The sequence below is a fragment of the Sander lucioperca genome, chromosome 5 (genome assembly GCF_008315115.2).
Source record: "Sander lucioperca isolate FBNREF2018 chromosome 5, SLUC_FBN_1.2, whole genome shotgun sequence".
Lineage (NCBI taxonomy): Eukaryota > Metazoa > Chordata > Actinopteri > Perciformes > Percidae > Sander > Sander lucioperca.
In genome coordinates this window covers 36,014,683-36,041,022 of record NC_050177.1, presented here as the reverse complement: position 1 = coordinate 36,041,022, position 26,340 = coordinate 36,014,683, and the positions used below count along the sequence as shown (strand labels likewise).

General features: G+C 39.5%; 1 protein-coding gene across 1 annotated transcript; it reads right to left on the bottom strand.

Moving 5' to 3' along the window:
* Positions 1–777: 777 nt before the first annotated feature.
* Positions 778–23,871, bottom strand: LOC116039003 (alpha-2-macroglobulin-like). Its single transcript, XM_031283758.2, has 36 exons — positions 23,771–23,871; positions 23,438–23,618; positions 22,806–22,962; positions 22,544–22,596; positions 22,115–22,135; positions 21,462–21,627; positions 21,298–21,382; positions 21,040–21,190; positions 20,634–20,751; positions 20,384–20,493; positions 20,118–20,285; positions 19,635–19,862; positions 16,879–16,942; positions 16,631–16,776; positions 15,718–15,867; positions 15,170–15,316; positions 14,976–15,063; positions 14,680–14,851; positions 13,950–14,175; positions 12,449–12,575; positions 12,194–12,315; positions 12,046–12,097; positions 11,592–11,675; positions 11,119–11,295; positions 10,608–10,683; positions 10,258–10,414; positions 6,609–6,683; positions 5,567–5,741; positions 5,283–5,470; positions 4,445–4,657; positions 2,755–2,873; positions 2,447–2,537; positions 2,292–2,360; positions 2,103–2,208; positions 1,887–1,928; positions 778–952 (listed from the first exon to the last, which is right to left on the bottom strand). Exons 1-36 carry the CDS (start codon positions 23,854–23,856, stop codon positions 948–950), a joined length of 4,395 nt encoding a protein of 1,464 aa, XP_031139618.2. The 5' UTR covers positions 23,857–23,871; the 3' UTR covers positions 778–947.
* Positions 23,872–26,340: the final 2,469 nt, after the last annotated feature.

Here is a 26,340-nt window from a genome sequence, read left to right as displayed (position 1 = left end):
ATAGCTTTAAGTCTAATTTCAGTCAAAACTGAGCTAAAAGTAGTATTGTATATATACTATATATATTATATTATATTGCATTTTTCAGGTGAACCAAATGTACGCTAATGTTGCCTGCGTCTGCTTGTGTGAATAGGGAATTGTTTGCCAACATGTTCATAAACTAATAGTGTCAGTCTTGTGTTGGCAGCTTATTTGCTACCCCCAAGTGGTCAGAAAAATATGAATACATACAGGTTTAACACAAATATACACAAGCAGACATTGAATACACAATCCTTAAATGTATGGTTTATTTAAAATGTGACTGGGAACACGTCTTCAAGCTGCAACTGAAGAAAAATAAGTCACTTTAAGATTAACAGTCTTCTCAAAATACTTGAGCTGTATTGTATGCATCTGTAGGTTAAGATGTATGGACTAAGACCTTTCATCATTTTGTAAAATAATCCGTTAGCTGCAGCACAAGGGTCATTTATCTCAGCCTGTTCACCTGAGTTGGTGAGGGTTTACATACATATTATAAAAACAATATATTTGCTAAACTTTGATTTCCAACTACTTTAGGAGATGGGATTTGTAGATTCTCCAAGAGTCTGATATAGTTTATATATTATCTAAATTATCTAAAGACACTTTTTGCTTTTGTGACTGCATTTCCACACTAAGCTGAGCTGCACAACTTCTGGTCTTTGGATAAAACACATACCATAAATACACAGCAGAAAGATTAAACAGTGGAAAAAGTTCAACAAAAGATCAGTTTCAAGCGGGACATTAACGTCACATTATTTAATTGTCCATTATGCATGTATTTCACTTCAGACACAGTAGTTACACAGCTGTCAGGGGTTGTGGCAGAATACTAACAAGGAAATACAAACAGACATGGTGTTAAGTACATAATATGTATCTTCTGGACGACTCGAGGACTGACCACACGCTCTTCAAGCTGTAACAGAAATAATGAAAAATAAAAATTCATTGTGAAGACTTAAGCCGGTTCATACCAAAGATTTGCAACATTCTGACACCTGACAGTTTACACCAATGCTACTATACGAGACAGTGTATCCTCTTCATAGCAACGACTCTCTGTAGACCTACTTCCATTTGAACTTTTTTTTTTTGTAGCTGGATATAATTTGTAGCATATGAATGACGATAGTTAATAATTTCCAGTAGTGATGAATTGGCAAAAACAAAAACAAACAAAGGGTCAGAATTTGGAGTAGTCCATTAGCATTTTTTTATTTTATAGAGCATCTGAAGAATGGCATGAAATGGGGGGAGATAGAAGTGATGACATGCAGCAAACAGGCCACCAATTGGATTTGAACGCCGGCCGCTGCCAAGGACTCAGCCTACATGGGGCGCACGCTCTACCGGCTGAGCTAGAGGTCGCCCCACATAACATAAGACAAGAGATCTCCCCTCTTTTGTCCATTTCTCCCGTCTAGTCAGCAGTTCCATCGTTCAGGGGAGTTGGTGTCACCTCTAATCAGCCAAACAGTAACAGTTGAGGATAATTAAAAGTATCCTCTGGACTCTGCCATTTTCGACCAGCTAACAGTTTGTAACTGACTTGACCAGCTGATTTCGCTACGAGCTAATTGGCTGTTCAAACAGGTGACGTGCCTTACGTTCTAAAACCAGCCAATGGCGACTTGACAAGCCGAGTCGCAGGCGACACCATCAGACTGCTGCAACGTTCTAAAATGTTTTTTCCTTGTTGCAAATATTTGGTGTGAGCTTTACAGTCTACACTAGTTGTATGCTTCATTTGGTTTTAGGTTACAAAATTGGCACTTTTACAATCTCTTAAACAATTCCAGTTTACATCTACATACGCCATAGTGCTTCTGTATGTTATTATAGTTTGTTACCTGCAACACAAGGGTGGATGTATTCTGTATCAGACTGGTCACCTTAAGGGGAAAAAAGTAGAAAATGAGTCAAACTTGCATCATGTGTTCAATAGCCCATAATATTTAACATACTATAAATGACTATTCTGATAACTGTTCAGGTTGTTGTACAGCTACCACGGAGCAGTGTGTGCTGTGACTTCTGTGAATGAGGTTTACAGAGGACTGATTTACTTGGCTGGTAGTAGTCGTAGATCTTGACCACGGCTGGCTTCAGGTTCTCCACTTGGTGCTCCTGTATGAGCTTTAGGCTGTGGTTGATGCCTGTGTTCTTCGGTAACTGTTGGAAGAAAAACAGACGACATGATCAGTAACAAATCTGGAGAGAATCATCTCTTGTTTGTCACTTTAAATCCCTCTCACCTCCCGTATGTACACCAGAACATGATCCTCCTTTTGTTCAACACGATCCACCAGCAGGGCACCTTTGAGCTGTGAGGAGACATTAATCAGCTGTTATCATGACAACAACAACTGACACAAATACTACTCAGTTTAAAGTTACTGTAATCACTCACCATGTTCAAAGACTCTGGGTCTGGGACAAATCCAGAGAGCATTTTGATATCCAGGATAACCATGTTTGTACTGGACTCCTTTCCACTATATCTGTAATGCAAGTACCATAAAAATATGATGTCAATCTGGTGCTTTGGAAGGCTCCATTTACCGTTTGTTTGAGCTGAGTTTTAGTTACCAAGTTGTAAACATTCCTCCCCTGTCCATCCACCAACAGTTACATAGTTCAAGCTGGTAGATACAGAGGATTATTTGCCAAAAACTTCAGTATTTGTCAATGTCGTGGATCTGCTTGTTGATAACTTACAGGGACGTTAGGGTCAGACTGAGTTTGGGTCTTTTGCTGGTGCAGTCGGCCTCTGGTTTGACCTCAACACTGAGAGTGGTAACATCAGCAGGAGTTGGGATGTTATAGACAAGAGAAATCTAAACAAGGAAAGTTTAATATTTATAAAATTAAAAACAAAAGAAAACATTTTTTTTGTGTCTGTGGTTTTGTTGTGTGTATGAGGTGTTTGGCTCTAGTTGGACAATTTATGTGTTGCACTGTTGTGTTGTGGCTGCTGTGGTATGTTTTATTTGTGATTATTTGTGAATGTTGTGTGTGGACATTGGACTGGAAGCTGTAGAATTAATTACTGTTGTATTGGTGTCATGTAATTCTGTGTAGGACGGGCCACTTAGATAGCCTGGTTCCGCCCTCCTACGTACTTACGCTCACTTTTCATTTCCCTTCAGTACTACTGCTACGTTCATGCCACCTGGGAATAACAGGGGCCGCCCCCGTTTTTACGATGTTTCTCCGACTGCCAGCGTTCACATGGTCTGGATGCGTGTTCTTCTTCTTCTGTTATATTGGCGTTGGGCATAACAACTTGTTGCATGACTGCCACCAACTGTTGGCCGTAGCCTAGAGCATCAGGTGTGTGAAAACATGGAGGCCACAATAACAAAAGATTTGCTGCTGTTTTCTTATACGAGCATAGAAACAGCACATGGACAGCTGTTTGTTTGTGTTTTCTGCAGGACAACGGACAGGAAAGGACACGGATAAAGTGTTGTTTTTTTATATATGGGCCTATTTATAAATAATTTGAAACATGTTGTTTCTTGGCAGAGGCATTTGTCCACAATAAACAGTTTATTGTCATTGAAATATGTTCAGTGAACCAAAGTCACCTACATCAAACGTCAGTCAACAGTCAACAAAGCGTCACCAACTGGGAAACTCGGTTAGCAAAATCTAGCTCGAGTTTCCCACCTCTGATTCCCACAGGAAGTGACGTGAATGACGTTTTCACTTGGAATTTATTTTTTTTCGATGTCTATGAACGCAGCATACGTCTGGGTTTGCAGTTTGCGGTATAGTCTTGGGTTTTCTCCAGTCAAATTTTTGGCGGTCCAATCAGCGAACAGAGGGAGTGGCTGAGAACGATGACGTTGAGGTTGTGCGCTAGAGTTGTAGTTCCGTAATGGCGGCGGAGAAAGATGCGAGTGAAGCCATTCGTTCCATTGTGGCAACGCTGCCGAATATCCAGAAGTTAAAGTCCGAGCAAGAACAATCTTTGCTGAGTTTTGTTGGTGGCCATGATGTTGTGGCCCTCCTCCCCACGGGGTTTGGGAACAGTTTGATTTTCCAGCTCGCTCCATTAGTGGTGAAGGAGTGGCTAAGGCGAACGCTAGCGATGCTAAGCCGACGTCACGACTAAACGTTAGCGATTGGTTATGGCAGATCCAGAGTGGCTCTGGGCAGATCCAATAGTTTTAAACTTCAACAGAGTACCCGCCTTCAAGGAAGTTAACACTTGTCAATGGAGAGAGGCCAGACTCTCTGTACAGATGAAATGTACCAGAGTCTGGTAGGACCAGGCTACCACTTAGAGGCATGACACGTAAATAAAAAAAACAATCAATCAATCATAAAAAGTGAACAAGTTGCTTCAAATGTACGGTATGAAGCATCAGGATTGGTGGTTTATGTACATCAAACCACTGACCTGTATTGCAGCACATGCAGTGCCCTTCACCTCCAGGCTGTACTTTCCTGTCACGTCCTGCAGCTGCTTCTCCTGGTAGAGCAGTTTGTTGTTCTGATTCACATCAAACATCAGCTGGCCACTGGGAGACTGGACCGTCACTGTGCTTGAACCCTCTGGACTGAACACCAGAGTGGAGTAGAGAGCCAGAGCCTGAAGAGCCACCACGGTGTCCTACAACACACACAAAAGAAAATACCTAATACTTATGTGCTTAAATTTATACAACTGTAAATGTTCTTTTGTTTACACCTGTAGCAGAGTTCATATGTAGGAGTTCACTTTTATCAATTTCAGGTCTCTCCAATTGTTGATTTTCATACAGAAATCAATCAAGAAAATTACCATTTAAAACATAATAGTATGCACATTTTGTTTTAATTGTAGATAATGGGCTAAAACAATGCTGTTCTTGGTATGGTTTAACTGACACTAAACTGTTGAGGTATCGGGCAGTGTCGCTGTCCTATGAGAACTATCCATGTCTAAATAATGTGAGTTTCAATTTTAAAATAATTTGAAAGAAACTGAATGCTTTAGTATTTTTTATAAGTGGATAAAAAGCTCCTTTACTTCATAAGCTAAATACAACATCTAAAGAAACATTGAATTGAAGAAGCAGAAAAATGCATTGTCACAAACATGAAAATAGGGCTGTTTTTCTTGTGCCATTGTTTGGGCTTAAGGTCACAGCTAAGCCATACATTTTTAAATAACTTTGATTGTTCATCTTATTTGTCCCAGAAGAGATTACTGTGTGTTGGACTCAAAGTCCAGCTTAACCCTGTCTGGGCTGTACCTGTGTGGAGGAGAATCCTCCATAATAGTTCTGCTGGCTAGTCAGCCATCTAACGATGCGGCTGGCGTAGCTCAGGTCTTCAACAGTCGGAGAGGCACTGAGTTTAGCCAGCAGCACATAGGAGCTGATCTCCACAGACAGAGAGGCTGACGTTTCTGTTGCTGTCTGAGACCAGTGGAGAAAACCTCCTAAAAAACAGCCATCCACAAAGAGACAGACAGGCACAGGGTAAGCTTTGTCACAGTAATGAAGCCAGAATGATTTCCTGTAGGAGGATGACTCACCTTCTTGTAATACAACAGCGTCTAGGTGCTTCAGTAGGTGATCACGGGTCTCCATGTCTCCTGCCAGGGTGAAGACGTACGCCAGCAGAGCTGTGGTGTAGGTGTTGCTGAGGTTACTGATGGACTCCTTGAGGCAAGACAAGCTAGCATTCACAGGTCCATGATCCGCAGGATCCTAGAACAGATTAAAACAATACATTGTCTTTTGCCGCTGTGTTAACAAATTCACATATTCAACGAACGACTTCAGTAAATGGAGGCAATAACACAAAACAGCAGAAAGTGAGCTTTAGAGACAAAGTGAGGGCACAGCGGAAAAAGAAACAGGCATCAAGTATTAACCAGTGCTACTAATCTGAATGATAAAGGAGGTAACAAAAAACTATTTGCATCAACCAAAATAAACCACTACCCACAAATGTCATTGTCAAATGAGGCATACAATACTAACCAACAAACAGAAATATGTTTAAAAAAGACTAACATTAACATTTGAAATATTAAGTCATCAGATGGCTTGTTACTCAAGTGAGAGAGTGGAAGCACCGCAAAAGAAAAAATAATAGGGTAAGACTGGGCTACATGGGTTGCATTAAAATTAATTCTAACTAATTAAATGCTCCTTTTCTCAGCTTTTTGAAAAAGAGACTTTTTTATTATAGACAGTTTCATTCATCACTACAACCTAATACTGCCTGTACTCAAAACTAAATGGGTATTTCTACTACTTAAGTGGTATCAAGCGGTGAGGTTGCAGCAACCAACTGAATACACCTCCGCTTACTCCCTTCTGTCCAAGCGTGTAGGAGAACCTACAGTGGCCTTCACTTCAATGTAAAAACATAAAAAGGCCCTCCCTAAAGCCAGTGATTGGTTTGTCTGTTCTGGGCTACTGTAGAAACGGTGCAACATGGCTGGCTCTTTGAAAGTGGACCAACTCCTACTGTAGATATGAAGGGCTCATTCTAATCTAACAAAAACATCAATTCTTTGTTTCAGGTGATTATACACTAATGAAAACATTTCAAAATAATCAACTCACATCTATGGAAGTATTCATCTCCAAGAAGGCAGCAGTGATGTAGGCACTGAGAGTAACTTCATCAGACACACCACCCTGTAAAGAGGAAGCATAAGTAATTAGTGATCTAGTCTGACTCACTGGATGCAGAATGTAGGCCTGTCATTGGCCGCGTATTTCAAACAGTATTCTTCTCCCTTTTTGCTATCTCCACTATCAGTTATAGCCAATGCCAGTATTTTTTCAGTATAGCCAGGGGCATTGCACAAAATTCTGGGCCCGGTACAAAGGCATTCTCAATGGGCCCCTTCCCACATCCACATCTGTTCATTCTCCGTTCGTTCTTTTTGAGACCTCCTCACACGTGGCCCGAAGTTTAAACTTGGGCGTTGGTGTGTGCGTCGATCTTTTTAAGAGAATAGCAGGGCCGGCATGTGTGTGTGAGGGGAGTGTGTGGAAGAGCGAGTGAGAGAGTGACGGCAGTTAGCTTTGGAGCGAGTACTGACTGGGGGTGCAACGATTATAGATTTTGTTGGTACGATTATAGTCTGAAAAATAATAACGGTCTCACAATTATCACGATTATTATGCATTAATTAATTTCACTGCTAATGTATCAAATTACATGAACACTCTGGATTATAATGTGTTATTTATTTCTGCCTTTTGAAACAGAAATAACACAGTAACAGTTTTGAATGTTTTGAAAATGATTATATGATCAATCATCAACCTTTTTATTTAAATTCATCTGAAAAATAGAGACTAGAATCAGTCACACCACAAATTAAGGCCAAGTTGGCAACAACAATGCTGTCCTTCTTAAGAAGAAGTTGGCCCTTTTTGGGTCTTGCTAGCTGGTGTGTCTAAAAGTTGTAGAAGCTGCTAGACAAGATGCACCTGTCACAGGGAGATGTGCAGCATTTTGCCAAGGAATAAATGCGATAAAATCCAAAATGTGAATGTAATTTCAACAGCAGCACAACCTTACTACATAATAGTCTTATCAAATACCATCACTAGGCTGATAAGAATTGAATTTAGGCTGCTTTATTTAACAGTGAGTTCATTTCATTCAGGTGTGAGGATGGTGGATCAGGAAAGACAGGGGACGGCAACAGGTAGGTCTAACATTAGGTGGAAGTGTAGGGGGAGCCACTTGATACCAACAGATTCATTTCTTAATATTATTAATATGGAAAAACTAATATATACATATATTACATAATGTCTGACAATATGTCTTAGTGGAGAAGAACACTGGCAAGGAGTGAATGAGACAGACATGAGGTCGGCGATGGCGTCAAGTAGAGATGAGACCAGTGATGACATCAGGTAGGAGTTCTATTAGACCACACAAAACTAAATGTCCAGTTCAAGTTCTGAGTCCTCCTCACATTCGTTTCTTTTTGTAATTTAACGTTAGTGTTGCTTACAGATGAAGTCTGATTACTTCTAATGCCAAATCAAAATAATTTAACATGTTTTGTTAGGGACTGTTCATTATTTATTTAAGGGGCCACCAGAGGAGTTTTGGGACCTTTAGGCTAAAAAGACTTGACCCTCCCCTCGCCAGTAATAATTTTTCTATAACCCCCCAAACTGATTTGAAAAAGTGGCCTTCCCTTATGTGATAGTTTACACTTAACAAAGATGTACATAAGACATTTGATTTTTTACAGCCATGACATACAGAAGTTAACCTCTGCATTCTCATCTTACACATCCCACTCCTCTGTTATGGTGTGGTGGCCATTTCAGTAGATTTACTCACTAACATTGTTGTGGAAACACAATAAGCATGGAAACTAAATGCACACTTCCTGCATTACTGCAGTACTTCAAATACTAAGTTACTCCTCTAGTAAACTAGTATTCATATGAAATAAAACAATAAAACATTGAGACCATTCAGCAAAGGACACTGGGAAATAACAATTCAACAACATCATCAACACTGGTTGCTATGGACTCGTCACTCCAATCCAATCCAATGGAAATCCAATCGCAACGTTGGCACGGCAAGATGTCCAGACTAGTGCAACAGTAACTTTCGTTTTTTGCGTCCTGCTGCTCCCATCATCAGCCAGGTAATGTTTTTTTTTTACTAAAGCAGTATATGGAATCTGATGTATTACCTACCATCATTTAGTTGTTTTGTGTTTTTTAAGATATTTATAGAAGATCTGGTCATGCCAGATATAATTATTCCACTCATTTTTTAAACAATGCAATTACAGCAACCAGGGGGGCAGTGCTCCTCCTGCCCCCCAGCAAACTCATGGGTCAGACCCATCTGGTAGCGAAGGAGGGAAGAGACTAAGAGGTACATGGATAAATATGCACCAAACAAGCCACATTGAAATGTTGCTTTTTTCATGAAAACAAAAGTTGGGTGACCCCCCCCTCCTAGACTAAAAAATGTTGGATGACCCTCCCCTCATCAAAGAATAAAAAGACATGACCCTCCCCTATTTTCCTCCTGTGGTCCATTCCATAAATACCGAACGGTCCCTTATATCATATTAGGCTAATCTTGCCATTGTGAATGAAAAATGCATTTCTATATCAAAACCCGGCACATATGGGAAATATAACAATTAGCTTATGTCTGACAGTGGGAACGTAGTAAAAAACGCAACGCAAATTTAATCATCCGCAACACATATGTCCAAATGCCATCAATGATGATTTATTTATTGTAATGAAAATAAAGTACATTTACAGTATATATGCATATATATACCATAACATTATTTATAATTATGCTAGGCCTACCTAGTAAACCTGTATTATTTAAACCCCATATATAATGATGTCTGGCACTTTTCTGGCAAAAATTTTGCTGCATACCCCTCTGCTCCCCCGGTGCTTTTTGACCACGGTCGGAAATCTGTAGCAGGAAAAGTTAACCCTCTCCTTGAGTTCATGTTGTTTATGGAGAAGGAGAACCAGGACATGAAATTCAACACTACCAAGCCACAGCCATGCGCCGACATTGAGCTGTTGACTCAAATTACATCCCAGTGCTGCCTGCCCATCCCACTACTACACTCTTCAGCTTTCAGTGGCTTTTAGCTTAGTATTAGGATTCCCTGGTTGGTATAATGGAGTCCTAATAGATTTAACTGACCACCTCCACCATAATTCAAACCATAAACTCAGCTCATAACCTCACACAAGAGGACTGATCAGATTGTTTACTATGTAGGTATAAGACTTGATTCAAAGACAAGTCACTTTTGGATGGAAATCCTTTCAATCCATAGGGGGCTCAAATTTGGTAGAGTTTACCAGATGTGACACTGTGGCCTACGTATATACAGACATAGATCACTGTACCTCCAACACTCACAAAAGTGATTTTGAGATCTTCTTACGTAGTTTGCAATCTAATTGTGTCACAAATGCTTGTCAGTCGGAAGTTGCAAATACATTTGTGAGTCCCACATGGCTCTCGAATGCATGAGTCACAATTATGGCATTTTTCGTGAAGTGGGTCCCAGTCTGCATTTCTTACTACTGAGACATGAATGAAAGTCCTGATGGTGCATTTCCATTTAACTACTGCTACAGCAAAAGCGTCATTTAGTAAAATTAACAAACTGACCTTTAGTTTCAGTTATCAGTCATTGTTATACAAACTCTAGTAAAGAGGGACTTTAATTACCTTCATTCTGTTGTTGAAGAGCTTTCCTGACTGTTCAAAACAGCCATTTTTTCGTTGTTTACTTTTCAGCCAAGTCACGGACGCTTCAATGTTCGCTGGGTCAATGTAGATGAAAGACTGGGCTTTGGAAAAAGATCTCAACACAAATGCTGTCAGCCTGAGGATATTAAAACAAAAGTTAGACAGAAAAAAGACAAGAGGAAGCACTTATGATCCGTTTAATGGCTCACGATAATCATCTACTCTGTTGTAAGTATAAAAGGTAAACTGTGTGTCATAGTAAATGTTGCACAACATATCCATATATAATTAATTATTCTTTGTGGATGATTGACCAGTAATGGTCTCACCAAGTGTTCCCTGGTCCTGCTCCAAATGTGCTGTAAGCACCGTCCTCATGTTTGTAGTTCAGCTGTCTCTGGTAGCCTGTATAACAATAGAAACACTTTTATTAGGGCATTTACAGATTTGATAGGATTTATGATAAGTTAATGATTTTCGGTACATTTGTTTATAACATATATAAGTGTTAATGTACAGATGTAAAGAAAAACTACATTATTTGCTGGACAGCTGACAGTAAAAAGATGACAGGAAATTAGGGGAGAGAAAGAAGGAATGACATGCACCAAGGTTGCCCTGGTGGCCTAGAAGTTATGGTGTTGTGGGGGCCTGTTGTCAGCACCATAACCCAGAGGCCAGCAGGGTGCTCCTGATCTGTAGTCTCTAATATGAATGACGAGCACTGTCAAGTGATTATGCACGCTGCTTATTATATTTTGTGCAACCAGCACCAGAATGTAGCAGACGGTAGATTTGGCATACGTGTTCTTTTAGCTACCAAAGTAAACGGAGACTCACCACTGGTCAGGAAGTTGGTAGCCTCTTCCCTGATGGCTGGGGTCAGCTGCTGTGTGTTTCTCAGGTACTCGAGTATGTAGATGTTTGGGGCAAGGAGCGCCATGTTCTGCTCACCACATCCATACGGCATCTGCAGCAGCCCATCCAGGTTCTCCAGAGCCCGGCCCAGAATGTCACCTGCCCAAAAACACGGAATCACTGAGACCGAACACGTAACTAACCTGACCTTTACTTTCTACTGGGGCTTGAAAGACAAACTGTATGTTCTTATGTTGTTATACCACCTTTTGTTTATCCCGACTATATGAATATGTTGATGGTATAAATGCACTTGGTATTTTGACTTTACATTGTTCAATTGATTCATTTTCATTCTAACCACAGATTTTTATTTTTGATGGAAGCCTGTTCCCTTCCTAGAATTTTCTTGGTTAAAGCAACTCTCAATTAAAATTAATTTTCTATTAATTTACCAAGGACTGATACTGAAGCACGGGCAGATCCATCAATCATGTTCTCAGGGAGTTGTATGTTCATTTCCTCTGTCAAAGCTTCCCCTGTGAACAGAGAGAGAGAACAAACACTCAGCACTAAACCAAAGATGTCTTTTAGATTAAACGGACAGTTAGTGGATCATGCATTGAAACAGGTCAGACTGGATTAAGAAAAATAAAATCATAAAAATGGAGGGTTCTTTCATTAGGTTGATAAAATGTATTTTTGATCAAATGTATTTAATGACAGTAAATCAATCTGACGCACCTGCGCTAAACTTGGCACAACTGCCATAATCACACTGAAACTAAGTTAAGCTATCTGCAAGTAGTGAAGGTCTCCATTACATGTTTTTAACATGCCATCTACTCAACTTCTCCTAACTTCTTTTCACATGTTTGATGGGCCAGGCCTGGTGTAAACCGTACTGACCTTTTGGGCAGAGCAGCCAGTTGTAGGTCTTTGTCATCTCAGTTCCCTCAGCCTGAGAGGGAAAGAAATAATGTGAGTTACAAAGAGTTTCCATTTGGTTAATGGATAAAAATGTTCTCCCTTTATCATCTTGTTTTAAGTTACCAACCTTTACTATGAGAGGTCGTGTGACCACGTCAATTCGTCCCCTTTCAGGCACGCTCACAACCTCATTGTAGCATGAAATTTGGGATGTCACGGCCTCAGCAGTCACTGACACATTTACAACTCCTAAAAAGAACAAACAGTGTGAAACTTGATTAAGATTTATTTATTTTGTCACTAAGGTGGATCTCACTGATTTAACAGATCAAAAAGGGCTCCTCCACCTCGACAGCTTTGTGGATAAAAGCTTGACTCTCACCTAAGACTGAGGGGGCCATGGTCCAGCTGAGGGTCTTGCGCTCACTGTCACACAGACAGGATGTGTACTGGTCACCAGAGAGGGGGTTGAGGGTGTAATCTAAGGAGGGGGTTGGAGTCACAGTGACCTGTTCAAGAGAGAACAATAGATTTAGAGATTGGAGATTTATGGCAAATGCAAAAAACTGTTCAAACTGCAGCACAATGTTGCAGCATTTAACCTTTCCCCGGTACATCTTGCAAACGTTTTTGTTCCAAATAAAAGCTGACATCTAATTATCAAGCAGTTTGAAGACTGACTTAATTAAGAAAATTATGATTATTCCTTGTATTTAAAATAACCTTGGTAAGTCTTGAGGGAGTTGACAGGAAACTAGAGAGGTGGGTAGAGTTAAACATCAATCAATTAAAGGTTTCAGCAATATTTTAAAAGTGCGTTTGATTCCACATTGTAAAGGGAGTGGGTAAAGTCATTATCTATTACAATCTGCTTAATGAGAAAAAGCAGTTGTCTTTAGGTTCAACGCATAACCCAACCAATTATTGTAAGTATGTTGTGCATCCAAAAGTTTGGATTCATTAGAGTCATACGTAGACACACACACATATACATACACATATATACACACACGTATATATACTATATATATATGTATATTGTAGAGGCTAAACCCAAGCTTTAAGCCCCTGGCGTTGCTGTTCCACGGGTAGAGTAATTGACGCACTTTTTACCTTTTTGATCAATGAAAGTTGAAGTCGTATTTGCAGTTAAAACCTTTGGTTCCATTTATTTCCATGAGATCTTAGTTGGGTTTCCAGACAAATCACTGCTTGTATGTATGCCTGTGTGGTGTTGTGGTGTTGTGGTGTTGGTGTGCGTGTGGTCAAAAACTGTATGTGCTTCTGGGTTGCACCCGAGGAACCAAAGATTGGTTCCTGTTTATACCAAGGGCAATAATTGGCTCTTACATATATATATATATATATATATATATATATATATATATATATATATACACACACACACACACACACATATATATATATATATGTACATGTCCTGTTATTTATGATCTTTATTTTTTGTTCCAGATAATGAAAAAAGAAAGATAGTCAGTGTTTCTCTGAGAAGAAAAAACTATAATAACACAAACAAGGTATTACAAAACCATAAACTGCATTAATATTGGATGAATTTCCCTCTAATTCAGTACATTTCCACCACAGGATGGTTTTTGGTGATCCCTTAACTTTTCATCTAGAGCCATCATCAGGTAAATTGTAAAAATGAAAATAATTATTTTGCCAAGTACTTTGGTTTACGACCAAAATACCTGCAGACCAATCACTCTTACTGTACTTTGTTTTGTGCCAATTAGCCAATTTTAGATCCTAACACACTAAAGGTGGGGAAAATGGCAAACATGACACCTGCTAAACATCAGCATGTTAGCATTCCATTGTAAAAATGTTACGCTAACATTTTTTTAAAATTGCATTACCATGATGCAGCTGGTCAGGTAGTTGAAGGTGGTTGCCTTCAGTTCAAAGTGCTCCCCCCGGATGATGGAGTAGGGCAGGCTGAGCTCCAGGAAGAAGGGCTGGAAGACGGTGATGTTTTTACGTGGAGCCAAGCCGAAACCCTGAGGGGACAGACAGAAAGCCTCCGTCTCCCAGGTGGTGATGGTGTCTGGGACAGTGAGGGACACATCCTTCGTTCCAGACTCTCTGGATCAGAAGATACACAGACGCATACGGTGAACTTGAAAAACATACTCGCTTGATTAAGATTAGTCAAAAAAACAACTATGAGTAGATTACTAATGTGTAGACTTAATTGCAGTAACACCACCACATTGTAGTTACTGTTACCTAAAAAGAATGTGGAAATGTGAAATTGTTTCATATGCTGCATCCTTGAGATCTCAGAAACTCAATAAATGCAGTTATACTGGGTTTAGTGTGTACTCTAGCCCAAAAAGACTATTCCCCATACACAACATTCTGCTTAGAATAACTAACTAAAATAACACTCCTAAAATGACTGAGCCAGCAGTTTAATAAAACAAAAAATGAAAAAAAGCTTAGGAGCAGTGTCAGCTAATTGGTTTCATGCCATTCAGGTGTGGAGGGAGACAGCAGGAAGGTACACATACTCTTTAGGCAAAAAAAATGCACTCATACACTCAAACACGTTTATTACCATCAAAACCCTCTATGGCAAAAACTCACCCAACTTCCACCAGGTCCCATATCCAGGTCTCAGGGAAGAAAGTGCGGACTGTCTCTATTGGTGATTTATCAGGAGACGACCTATCAGAGGCCCCAGCAGCTCCAACAGGGACAGGGGGTCCCATTTCGCTCATTCTGGCTGGAGATACCGAATGATGCCTGTAACTAACACCTGAGAAGAAAGTAGAAAATATTTCATTAGAAAAAAATGAAAGCAATGACACAGTTACCGGTTTTAATGAGGTAGTAAATATTCAGCATGTGTCACTTGATGGAGCAAAAAAAAACATAGCCACCGTGGTCCTGGTAGTATTCTCTTCCTTTGTATTTGACGCATGAAGGCTCTCGGATATCCATGTTCGTTGCCATCTTCATCCCTACATTCTAGATAATCCAACAACAAACAGGCATCACTGAAAAGTTGATAAATGTGCAACAGTAACTTATTAGTCTATTTTTTATTTTGTACAGTCATTTGTGCAGGAAGTACCTGGAAAACTGTATAAGCATCAGCTCTCCCATCACCATGGGGGTATGGCAAAACATCTCTTCTCGGTCTCACATGCAAACATTCTACATCATCTTGAACATCATATGGAATATAGGATATTTTTTTGACCGGCAACAATTCAAATATCTGAAAAGAAAGGTTTGGTTCAAAGTTATAAACTGACAATGTTTGATGTTCTATGAAGATCTGACAATTGGGAAACTCTTGGACACTAAGGCCTACTCTTATATCTTGAAACACTGATGTAAAGTATATTTGTCAAATCATTACCTTTATCCATAAGGCAGACTCTTACAGAGGGCTACACCTCACATATGTGATCATAACCTTACACTTTAACATTTTCATAACAGCATGCTTACAACTGGGTAAAAAGAACAAAATCAGCTTTGAGCTACATTGCACAGTTTAACCATGGCACAAGTAGATAACAACAGAGTAAAAATGGATGATGATAAATGTGCAAAAGATCATGCAGAATTAACAAATTATGTATGCATGTAGTTTTGGTTGATTCCAGTAGTTACCTTGTCTGCATCCAGAGTCTTCCCTGGCTCCTTGATGAGGACGCTCTGGTCAACAGCACTCACACCACACAGAGATTCTGGCTGGGCGGTAACCTGCATGATGGTCTCCTCTCCTGGGACAGCCGAGGACGGAGAAAACTCCAGCGACACCTGACACAATCAGAAAAGACACATCGCACCATCTGGACTTTAGTGGTAGATGAGATCCTGGGATCTTTTTAAACTTTACCTGGGTTGCTACCAAGGACTCAGCCAACATGGGGCACATACTCTACCAGGTGAGCTGGAGGTCGCCCCATCAGAAGAGCTTTTTAATGAAACCACTGATCTTTCTGCGATTTCACTAGATAGCATTTTCCTGCCAGAGGAATGGCCACATGGCAGTCGGTCCCGCCGACGCTTAATACATTCCTCATAATGGAGCTCTGTATCTAATGTGATTTTGAGGATTATGATATTATTGTCACTCCCCATTCCCTGCTCTGCTAAGGTTGGTGCTTCCTTTTGAGATGTGATGAGGTCAGAGCCTAGAGGCCAAAAAGCAACGCTGCAGTTATTCTACAATAACATAATAATCTGTTCAACGTGAATTGGCTGACTGAACTAACTCTAATTTGCATGCCATGGCTTCAGACAAGGGACATGCTTAATGCATAAACTAAAGTATCTTGTGTTAGTAAGTATAACTAGCAAGGACTGCACATGGATTAGACCACCCTATGCAATAGAAGGTTAAAGTAAGAAAGTGTGATATTTATAATTGCTCCAAATAATATATCTTACATAGATAAATGATTATTTGAATTAAATGCTACTTTGATGTTATGTAACACAAATAGCATATACTTTAATTCTGCATCTAGAATCTCCCAAAAAAACCTTTGCCACATGTCCTAGTTCTTCTCAGGCTGACCTTGTGACTGAAGCATTGCTCAGTAGAGAAGTCAGCGCTGTTGGCGATCACAGTCTCACTGGGGAGGATGGCGTAAGCCACAACCTGGACGTCTGGTGCCATGTCTGGAGACACTGTCAGCTTAAAGGACACCTCGCCCTCATTCACTGAAACAACATGAACAACAATCACTCACATGCCTCCATAGATCAATAGATTGGCCATGCTAATTCAAAGGATCATTTTAAGACAAGTCATTCTTTGCTCACCTGATTTATCTTTAACTTCAACCTGTTTAATTCCTTGTATAACAATGACTCCTCTTGATAAGACCTGGGAAATTTAAAAGAAAATGACACAAAGAATGAGTAATGCAACAATAAAACCACATTTCCTTTAACAGCAGATTACAACACTGGCTGCTGTTCTGATGTGTGGTTGTATTTCCTGTCATTAAGTAGGCTACATAGTGGAATGTGTTCATATGGTTTATGTCAAAATGTTTGCCATAAAAGTTTAGTGTGTATAACATCAATAAACACTTGCCTGCCTAAAATACAGTTGCTAAAAGAACAGACCTGTCTCATGATGCAAGTTGAATTTACTCTGGCTCTCTTTGAGGTATCTGACTTTACTAAACTAGCCCTGTTAACTCTGAGTTTAGCAAACCAACTATGTGCTGACGCAGGTGAAGAAGGAGGGGTTTATACTAAACAGCCAATCAAATGCAACATCAACATATCCAGAGCGGCTTAATAAGATACTGATATCATTATTATTGATTCCTGCAGTGAGATGTATTAAAAGGGGAACTCTGACAATGTTATCCATCTGAACACAAGACTGTTTACAGAGGTTTTTGAAGTACTACTGCATATGTGGAAAAAATGTATCCTTTTACGACTCCACAAGTTGCATGAGTCAGCATTAGTTGGGGCTAAGACTACAGTTTGAACATGTAAATAATCTGGGGGTTTGGAGAAAGAAGACCTCTGTAGCCCGCTATTAGCTACATTAGCCACTACTAGCATAACACACAAGAATGTCTGAACACACTGTCAGTGGTTGAGTTGCATTATGGGTAATGTAGCTGCTGGGTTTTGACAAGAAATTATGGAATAAAAAATCTCTGGTTCTGCTGCAATGATTGTGATCTTTTTTCCTAAATAGGCGTTTGTGATTCTCTAGTGGTTTAATCGCACCAGACTGGACATTTAGCTTGATGCGCTCAATATTTAACTACTAATAACTTAATATTTGGATAAATGTAGTGGATGGAAACACACATTAATCAGAATTTTCTTTTGCAGATTTGTTTAACAGTTTTGTTCAATACATGCTTGCAACTGTAAACGGGGTTAGCCCTAATGTTAGTTACTCAACATGGTCTATGCTTAAATGTAGCACAAAACACAAACTCTCCTGGGTATTTGGTGTCTCCAGTCTTACCAGGTAAACTGTGGATGTCAGTTATCTGATGTAAAGGTCATTTTAAAAACATCTTCCCCATGTCCATGTCTCTGGAAGACAACTGGTGAGAGGAAAATAGTTCACCAACCACCAAGGGCGAGGCTAGCCCCTTTTTAGGGGTGCTGAAGCACCCTTAAAAAGGAGCTCAGCACCCCTAAAACTTGGAGTAAGAAATGTTGTTATTCTAACATTTTTGTTCGTCTTTGACAAGGTTAAATGATGTCCAAAACATACTCCGTAGTTTGTGGTTTAAAATGTATGCGTTAAGGATGAAAATGAAAACATCCCCGCTTAGCAAATGGTATCATCCTCTTCTCTTCTTCTACTTCTCCTCTGTACCTGCACCGCTCAGCACGACCGTCATCCAGCGCGAAACACACGCAGAGTGAGAACCCGTTATGTAGTGTTGTGAATCAACTAAGTTGCTCCAAAGCTGTGTCTCACAAACCATATCGGTGAGTACCTGAATCACGTGTACACCTATAATAACGCCGCCTTTACACTGGCAGTTGAAATCCGCTCCGTAATACGCAATACGCCCCCAGCGGACGTCGTACTACACCGTTGAAAAGCTTCGGAAGCGACTCACAAAAATGACAGAGAGACTAGAACGAGTGATAAGTGTCTGAATGTACGATTCTCTCTGACCTCTCTTATACAGATAGAAATAGAGAGGCTGCTGCGTGGAGAAAAGTTGCCCAGGACGTTGACATGTCAGGTCGGTTAAATGTGATATAAGGTATAATGTCAATAGTTTGATGTCTGATGCTAGCTAACCAATTAGCATTAGCAGGTTTGTTTATCAGTACCATAGCTGGACGTACACACACATCACGTGCGTCTTTTTTGGTCAGTCGTCATGGAAACATCTCTATCACTCTGGCCCTGGCGTTTGGACCAGAGTGAAAAAACAAACATATCACTGTATACTACCAGTAGGCCTGTGTGTGAAAACACTTTTTAAATGAATTGGTATTCATTCCTAGATTTATATCTGTTATTTTTCAGTTGTGGCTGACTATCAAACTAGACAATAAAAGAAAGTTTAATGTTTTTCTTTTGCTGTATTTATTCATTCCTCACACACAGAGGATTTAACCTGAACCAGGCTTAACTCCTGAACTCATAGCGTCTGTCTGTCTGTCTCTGTCTCTGTCTGTCTCTGTCTCTCTCTCTCTCTCTCTCTCTCTCTCTCTCTCTCTCTCTCTCTCTCTCTCTCTCTCTCTCTCTCTCTCTCTCTCTCTCTCTCTCTCTCGGCACATGGAGTTAACGGTCAGGAAACCCAGCTGAGTGAAGAAGGTTTTGTGTTTGTTACAGGGGGCTGTCTGTGTGAACTCTCACAATTAAGCTGGTGCTCTGAAAAGGTCTCAAAAAAAAAGAAAAACAATCTGGATGTTGGAGTTAGTTGAACCAATGTTAAAATGATAAAGTTATTTTTCAATAGACATATTTTTGTTTTTTGTGTGAAAAGAGGGTGGGTGGTGGCAGTGGGGCTCATTGGGTGCTCAGCACCCCTAAAGCTCTGACCCTAGAATCGCCCCTGCCAACCACTCACCAGATACATCACATCCATAAAGCCCTGGGCCTCTCCAACTACGGTGTACTGGATGGAGATGTCTTCTTCTTTCCCACAGGAAAGTGGTTCATCCTTCTTCTTCACGTCCAGGAAGCTGACTGTTTTAGTATCAGGAGAAGAAAGTGTGGCCAAAGACACTGTGTGATCTTTAGAATCATAATATGGCGTTCTGTAAGGAGGGTAGCCCAGTGTCGGTGTGTCGCTAACCTAGAGAGCAGAGAAAAAAAAGAAAAAATATAAATGTGATTATGGTGGTTGAAGTAGAAGAAAGCTTCAGTTTTTTCAGCCAACATAAATGTTTAGGTATAGACATAGTAGACAGTTCCTATGGTACATTGGTCAGTTGCAGCATATTGAGAAACCATTTTAGGTTTTAGATTTTGGACTGTTTATCATCTTCATGAAAGTGTTATAATGTGGCTAGCAAATGTTGGGTTACAGATTGTAGTTTCTACTTCTTACTTGTAAGTGGATGTCCCCTTTAAAGTCAGCTGTGCTGAATGAGAAAGTGGCGACACCATCACTGTCCGTTGTGAGATTCTGTAACCAACGCGCTGACCACCTTTCACCCTCCAACAGGAACACCGGCATGTCAGGAATGGGTGTATTATTGTAATAAACTGCTTTAACCTGTTGGAAGCACAACGTTTTATCACCGAGAATGCACACTGCTTCAGTTGCACTGTGTATAGAATCACATTGAAGAAGTGAAGACCAAATGCACTTACTTTTCCTTCCACATTTGATCCGTTGTTATAAATCTTGGGAGTGTCAGTGAAAGACAGCTTTCCAACAACATATGAAATCACCGTAGTCTTCTCTTGGGAGCGTGAAATACCTGTACAAGAAGTCTTCATGTTACAACAATGTGTACGCCATATTGTTTCAATACATGGCATAGTCATTTTGTTATTATAGGCCTACTAACTCTTTTTAAAATACTATTTATAATAAAGTACAATATATGTTATGACTTGCCTGTCCCCTCCTCTTCCATATTTGCACTGAGTTGCAGTACATCTCGCAGCACGTTTTGGTCAATTTTCGTGAAAGTTGACATTGTGAAGATAAAAGTGGCACAGCCTCTCTTATCCGTCTAGAAAGCACAATAAAATAAAATAAAATAAAATGAAAAAGTGAAGGACATTTCAAACTTTCCACACGTCAGCACCATTACTTCTTAAAAACTTTTAACTGTCAAATCTTTATATCCAACTACTATCTCATTGTATAAAAATGAACTTTTACACTCCTCAATTTGTACATTAGACTGACAAGACAGATGACAATATGTAGTTTTAAATGTGCACAGTGTACATTATGTAGGAGGATATGTAAGGTCTATGCACCTTGCTTCATGAGACTGTCACCATAGCTACTGTACCTGCTTTGTCTCCTCGTAGCAAGGCATCTGGATATCAGGGATTCCCTCTGGATGTCCAGGGGTGTATACATAGCGTATATAAATATAAGCATGAAAAGGTCGGCACACCTTAAAGTCAACACTGCCTGGCACAGGCTGTCCGTATGTATACCTAATTAGTTGGACATAAAAAAACATTGTTATTGAAAAGAAAACATTCCCTAAACTGGACCTATTTTAGATTATTTAAGAGTAATGAGCGAAATAGCTTTTACTTACGTTGCACATACTTCAGCTTCAATTTCTTCCTGATTAATACTTACTTCATCAAATGCATTTAATTTTACATCAAATTTAGGCAAAACTGGGGACAAAATACGATCATTAGAACTTTTGCTTCATTACACATGGATTGAAATGGATGGTAATAAAAACTAACTTACCGTATTTTTCCACCTTGAAGCTGTGTTGTATTTGATCTAACCCAATCGACACAGTAACTTGGTAGGCTCCTTGACGGGCCTCAGAGTTCAAGGCGTAAGAAAGCTGCAATATCTTACTATTGGATGTTTCATTCAGCCACTGTCCAATCCTGTTGCTGTTAGAATCCTGTTAAGTGAAGTAAAGAAGAACATGTGACAATAGGAAACTCATGAATACAGGAAGAGCACGTTTCTTCTTCTCCTTCCACAAGATGGCAGAAAAAACTGGGCCATGGTTTGGTGTAAACAAATTTGACTTCTTGACTCTCAGTGGGAAAAAACATCATGAAAACTTGAAGCATACACTTTAACAACATATTATAACAACTACTCTCAATTAGATCCTGATGAATGTACTGGCAGGCTAATGTCAGTGCCCAGTTACAGATATTGGTCTGATTAGTGTATAATGGGCAAATGTACATAAAGAAGTTGCTTCAAAAAGTATATATACACACATTTGTCTTCTATCCTTTTTAAATCAAGTTTTATGTAGTTTGACAAATACATCTTATATTTTGGTCCATGTATTTGTTTTGAATCAAACTTTAAAATAATTTAACTTTCAGTTTATTATACACAGTAGTGTGTTTAAGTGTGGATATTAGTCTTACCTCAATTTCAATTGTATCGTACTGTAAAGAAAGAAAGAAAGATTTGTTAGGACAAGCTGCTTTGTATTGCGCTCATCACAAAGTGAGTTAAAGATGATAAACTCAGACTTCAGCTCTTATATTTATGATTTTATATATATGAACAATTTGAATAAAATTTCAAAAAGGCTTGTCAGCAAGAGTAGACTATGTCATTTTTCTATTGTAATCTTTAGTATTGATTCCACAGTTATTTCCAATTAAATGGGATAATGTGTGACAAAATGAGAAACAGGTGTTGGAATGGATTTATTACTGGGTCAGCAACCTTCAAATTCAACCTCATATTCTGGTTCAATCAAAACTAAAACCTACACCATTATCAAACCATATCACTGATACTGTTTATGAAAAAGACCTAAAGAAAGGAAAGACTGTTCAAACACTCACCAGCTGATTGACAGGTCTAAACTTGGTATCCAGTGTGATGACTCTGAAATGCACTGAGAGACATGCAGAGAGATTACATGGAGCCTTTACAGCTCTTCTACAGCAGTGTTAAACATCCTAACACTACTCAATATCAGCAAATACAAAAGTCAAATAATCTACATAAGTAAACAAGCAAAAATAGATTAAAAAAGCAAATATAAAGTAACCAACATAATAGTAGTAAAAAAAGGAAAGTAAAAATCCATCAGCTCAAAATTACCCGTTTGTCCTGGGAGGTAGATTGGTTTATCTGTTTGGATGAATGTCATTGGTCGATAGACTTTGATCTGAACTTTTCGGACTTCTTTAGAGTAGAATGTGTCGCCTCGTACCTCCACCACAAAGTTCTGCACCACTTCATCCTGCACTAAAGGAACCTGTGACAGAAAGATATTTTATAGACACTGAGAGCCATTACATCATATTAAGAAAATGATTTATGAATATTTAACTTGATCTGTCTAAAATCACAAATGTATTACAACAGCAGTTGTCAATTTACACAATTTGTTTATTCCTATTGTGTGCTTTTTGTTACAAATGTATGTGGTTCTGTATGTGTTATCAAATCCAATCAATGTTTTCCAACTCAATTTCTTCAACACATTTTATCAAAATGTGAACATGAATCAAATTAGGAAAGCTGCTGAATTGTTAAAATCCTTAAATCACAAATGTATTACAACATGTCAATTTACACAATTTATTTATTCATATTGTGTGCTTTCTGTTACAAATCTTTGTGTTTGTGTCTGTATGAGTTATGAAATCCCATCAATGTTTTCCAACTCAATTTTTTTCAACACATTTTGTGGAAATGAGCAAATCAATCAAATCAGGAAAGCTGCTGACCTTAAATTCAGTGCAGGTATGAAATTCTTTACTGGACGTCTCCGTCAGAAGGGTTGTATTCTTCTCTTGGGACATCAGAGTGACGCTCATTTCCAGAGTCTCGCTGGGCTGCAGGAGACTCGCACAGAATTTGGTCTCAGCTCCAGATTCAAGAATTGCAGGAATGGCTACCATGTACTGCCTACAGCCACAGACACACATACAGTACATATCTCACTGGATCTGACATGGAAATAACCCCAACCCAGAAGATTATGCAGCATAAATCCTTGCCCATCATCAATTCATTCAACCACAGGCTATTATTATTTTTTAACCATACAGGAAACTTACGGTCCTGCCACCACTTGGCCCACGCACATCCAGCTCAAGAAGACACACAGTTTCCATGTCCACATCTGAATCCCAGGACAACCCATGACTGAATGAGATGATCCTGAGTCAGCATCTGTTTAATAGTCTCTGATAGAGAATCCCACCCCCACATCCCCTCTATTTGATTTGAAGGTAACCCATTCAATCATTTATAGACTTCCTGTTGTGGTGTGTAATGCTGACTGCAATTTTTTATGGTTTAATTAGGCAATGTTTGAAGTCCTGATAGTTTAATTCCAAAGGTACAATGTGTAGTATCTTCCCACATGCTCCAGAAAAATAAATAAATAGGAGCAGCATTTGACCTTGTGCAAGAACTGCATGATTTACTTTTTACTAGTTTGGCACACAACAAACCTGGCAACGTCCTCAAAAATGTAACTGAGATTATGTGTTTAAAAGATGTATGAGTCCCAGGAGAATCTAGCTCCATCCTGGCGAGATTACTGGCTCAGTGAAGCGCACAGAAACAACAGCCTGGCCAGAGTTTCACCAACTCAAATTTAAGACTTTTTAAGACCTCTAAGACTATTATGAACGATATTTAAGACCTTTATCACAACATCAACTATGCCCTGAATTCAGTTTTTTCAAGCCAAGTATCAATAAACTTGAACTTCCCCATAGCTGAAGAATAAAATCTGTTTACGTCTGTGATACAATCCGAAAGAGACTTGCGCCAATAACCCGAAAGCTGATTGGCTGCAATACAAGTTGCATGTTGGTCTCATTTGAGGTCGTAATACAGCAAAATATTGGGACTAGTGAAAGAAAAAACAGAGAGCATTAGAAGTAGCGTTGCATGAATGTAGTAAAATTATGACCTGTTTAAAATGATTTAAGACCTAGAACACAATACTGTATGTAAGACTTTTAAGGCCTAAAGTTTAGATTTTTTTGAGCAGATGTGAGCCAAGCATGCCGGGATCCAGGCTAGGCTAACGGTACGTGTCCACTGGCAAGAGTCACATCCACGCTTCCCATTCATTGTCTATTTAAGCTTCAAGAAGCAGGGGCGTCGAGCTAACTGCTCCTCATTTGCATAGTTGTGGTTACCAACCATTATTGGTATTATTATTGTAGTGATAACGGAGACCTGGCTGCATGAAAACATCCCCCCACCCCCCAAGTTTTCTTTTTTTTAAGATATGCACATACACCTTGAAGCATTTCGTTCCTTCCATAGTGACAATGCCAAGATGTTATTGCTGTAGCTAACTATTTTAAATCAATTGAACGTGTCAATGTTACAGTAGGTTAAGTTCTGCAACATTGCCCTTTACCCAGCGTGGTATGTTTGCTTTTGTCATGCAAACAGATCTTAACGATCACTAGGGCCAAAGTAGACACATTTTCCAGTAAGTAAATATTTGTGAACTGATAAAGTTACATACAGGTAATGAGTTACAACACAGTAGAGAAGAAATGTGCTGTACATTGAAAAACAATAAAACTAAACTAAAATGTAATCATTCAAACATGCCAAGGCATGACACGATAGTCAATAAGATATTGAAGACTTCTTAACCACTTGAGTGCCTCAGATTCCTTCAACCTTTTAAACTATAGGATCCCCAAACTGAAGAGCACCAGAGGGACAACTTCTAAACAACAGAGCAGCACTCCATGCAGACTGTATTATGGCTGAATAAAAAACTACTACTACTATTTCTTCTTATGAAAATGTATATGCAAATAATGCTTCTTTCCATGATTCTTCATGCTTTTCAAGCAGAAAAGGTGGATGCAGAGAATAAAAGCAGCTGGAGCTGTATAGGATAGCAACAAGGTAATTAAACTGTCAGCGTAGGTCTAAACATTTAATATTTTAAATATATGTGTCTATGTTGCACTTCAGTTGTAATATCTGTCATCTGTACATAAAATGGGAGTCATACTTTAACCATATATAATATTGGTGTACCGGTTGTATAAAGGTTCTGTTAAATTCCTGCATAAATGGGGAGAGCGCCGTCTGCTGGCGTCACTTTCAGAACACTACATACATGACAGAGAAAGCCCAGCAACGCCTCTACTTTCTGCGGAAGCTGCAGAAAGCACACCTTCCCTCCCCCATCCTGACAACCTTCTACAGAGGGACTATTGAGAGTATCCTCAGCAGTGCCATCACAGCGTGGTTTGGTAACTGCACTGTTGCAGAACGAAAGGCCCTGCAGCAGATTGGGAGGACGGCTGAAAAGATCACTGGGGCCTCTCTTCCCTCCCTCTCTGACATCTACAACACCCACTGTCTGCACAAAGCCATAAGCATTGTTAAGGATAACACACCCGTCCCATGCACTCTTCTCCTTACTGCCGTCAGGTAGAAGGTACCGCAGTATAACTGCTCCCAGCCTCCAGAATAGGGAAGAGCTTCTTCCCTCAAGCAGCAGTCAGACAAATTTTTCACACTGAACTGAAATGCACTCCTGCACTTTTATATTTTCTTTTTCTTTTCTGCTAAATTCTGTATATTCTACCTTCACCTCATGTATAACAATCAGTGCTCTGTTACAAGTCTACTTATG

Coding starts and splice junctions, on each gene's coding strand:
- LOC116039003 (XM_031283758.2), bottom strand. CDS start 23,856: ATGGGTTGTCCTGGGATTCAGATGTGGACATGGAAACTGTGTGTCTTC. Junction 22,136..22,543: donor TTAGACCTGTCAATCAGCTG/GTGAGTGTTTGA, acceptor CTTTCTTTACAG/TACGATACAATTGAAATTGA. Junction 11,676..12,045: donor CTGGCTGCTCTGCCCAAAAG/GTCAGTACGGTT, acceptor CTCTGTTCACAG/GGGAAGCTTTGACAGAGGAA.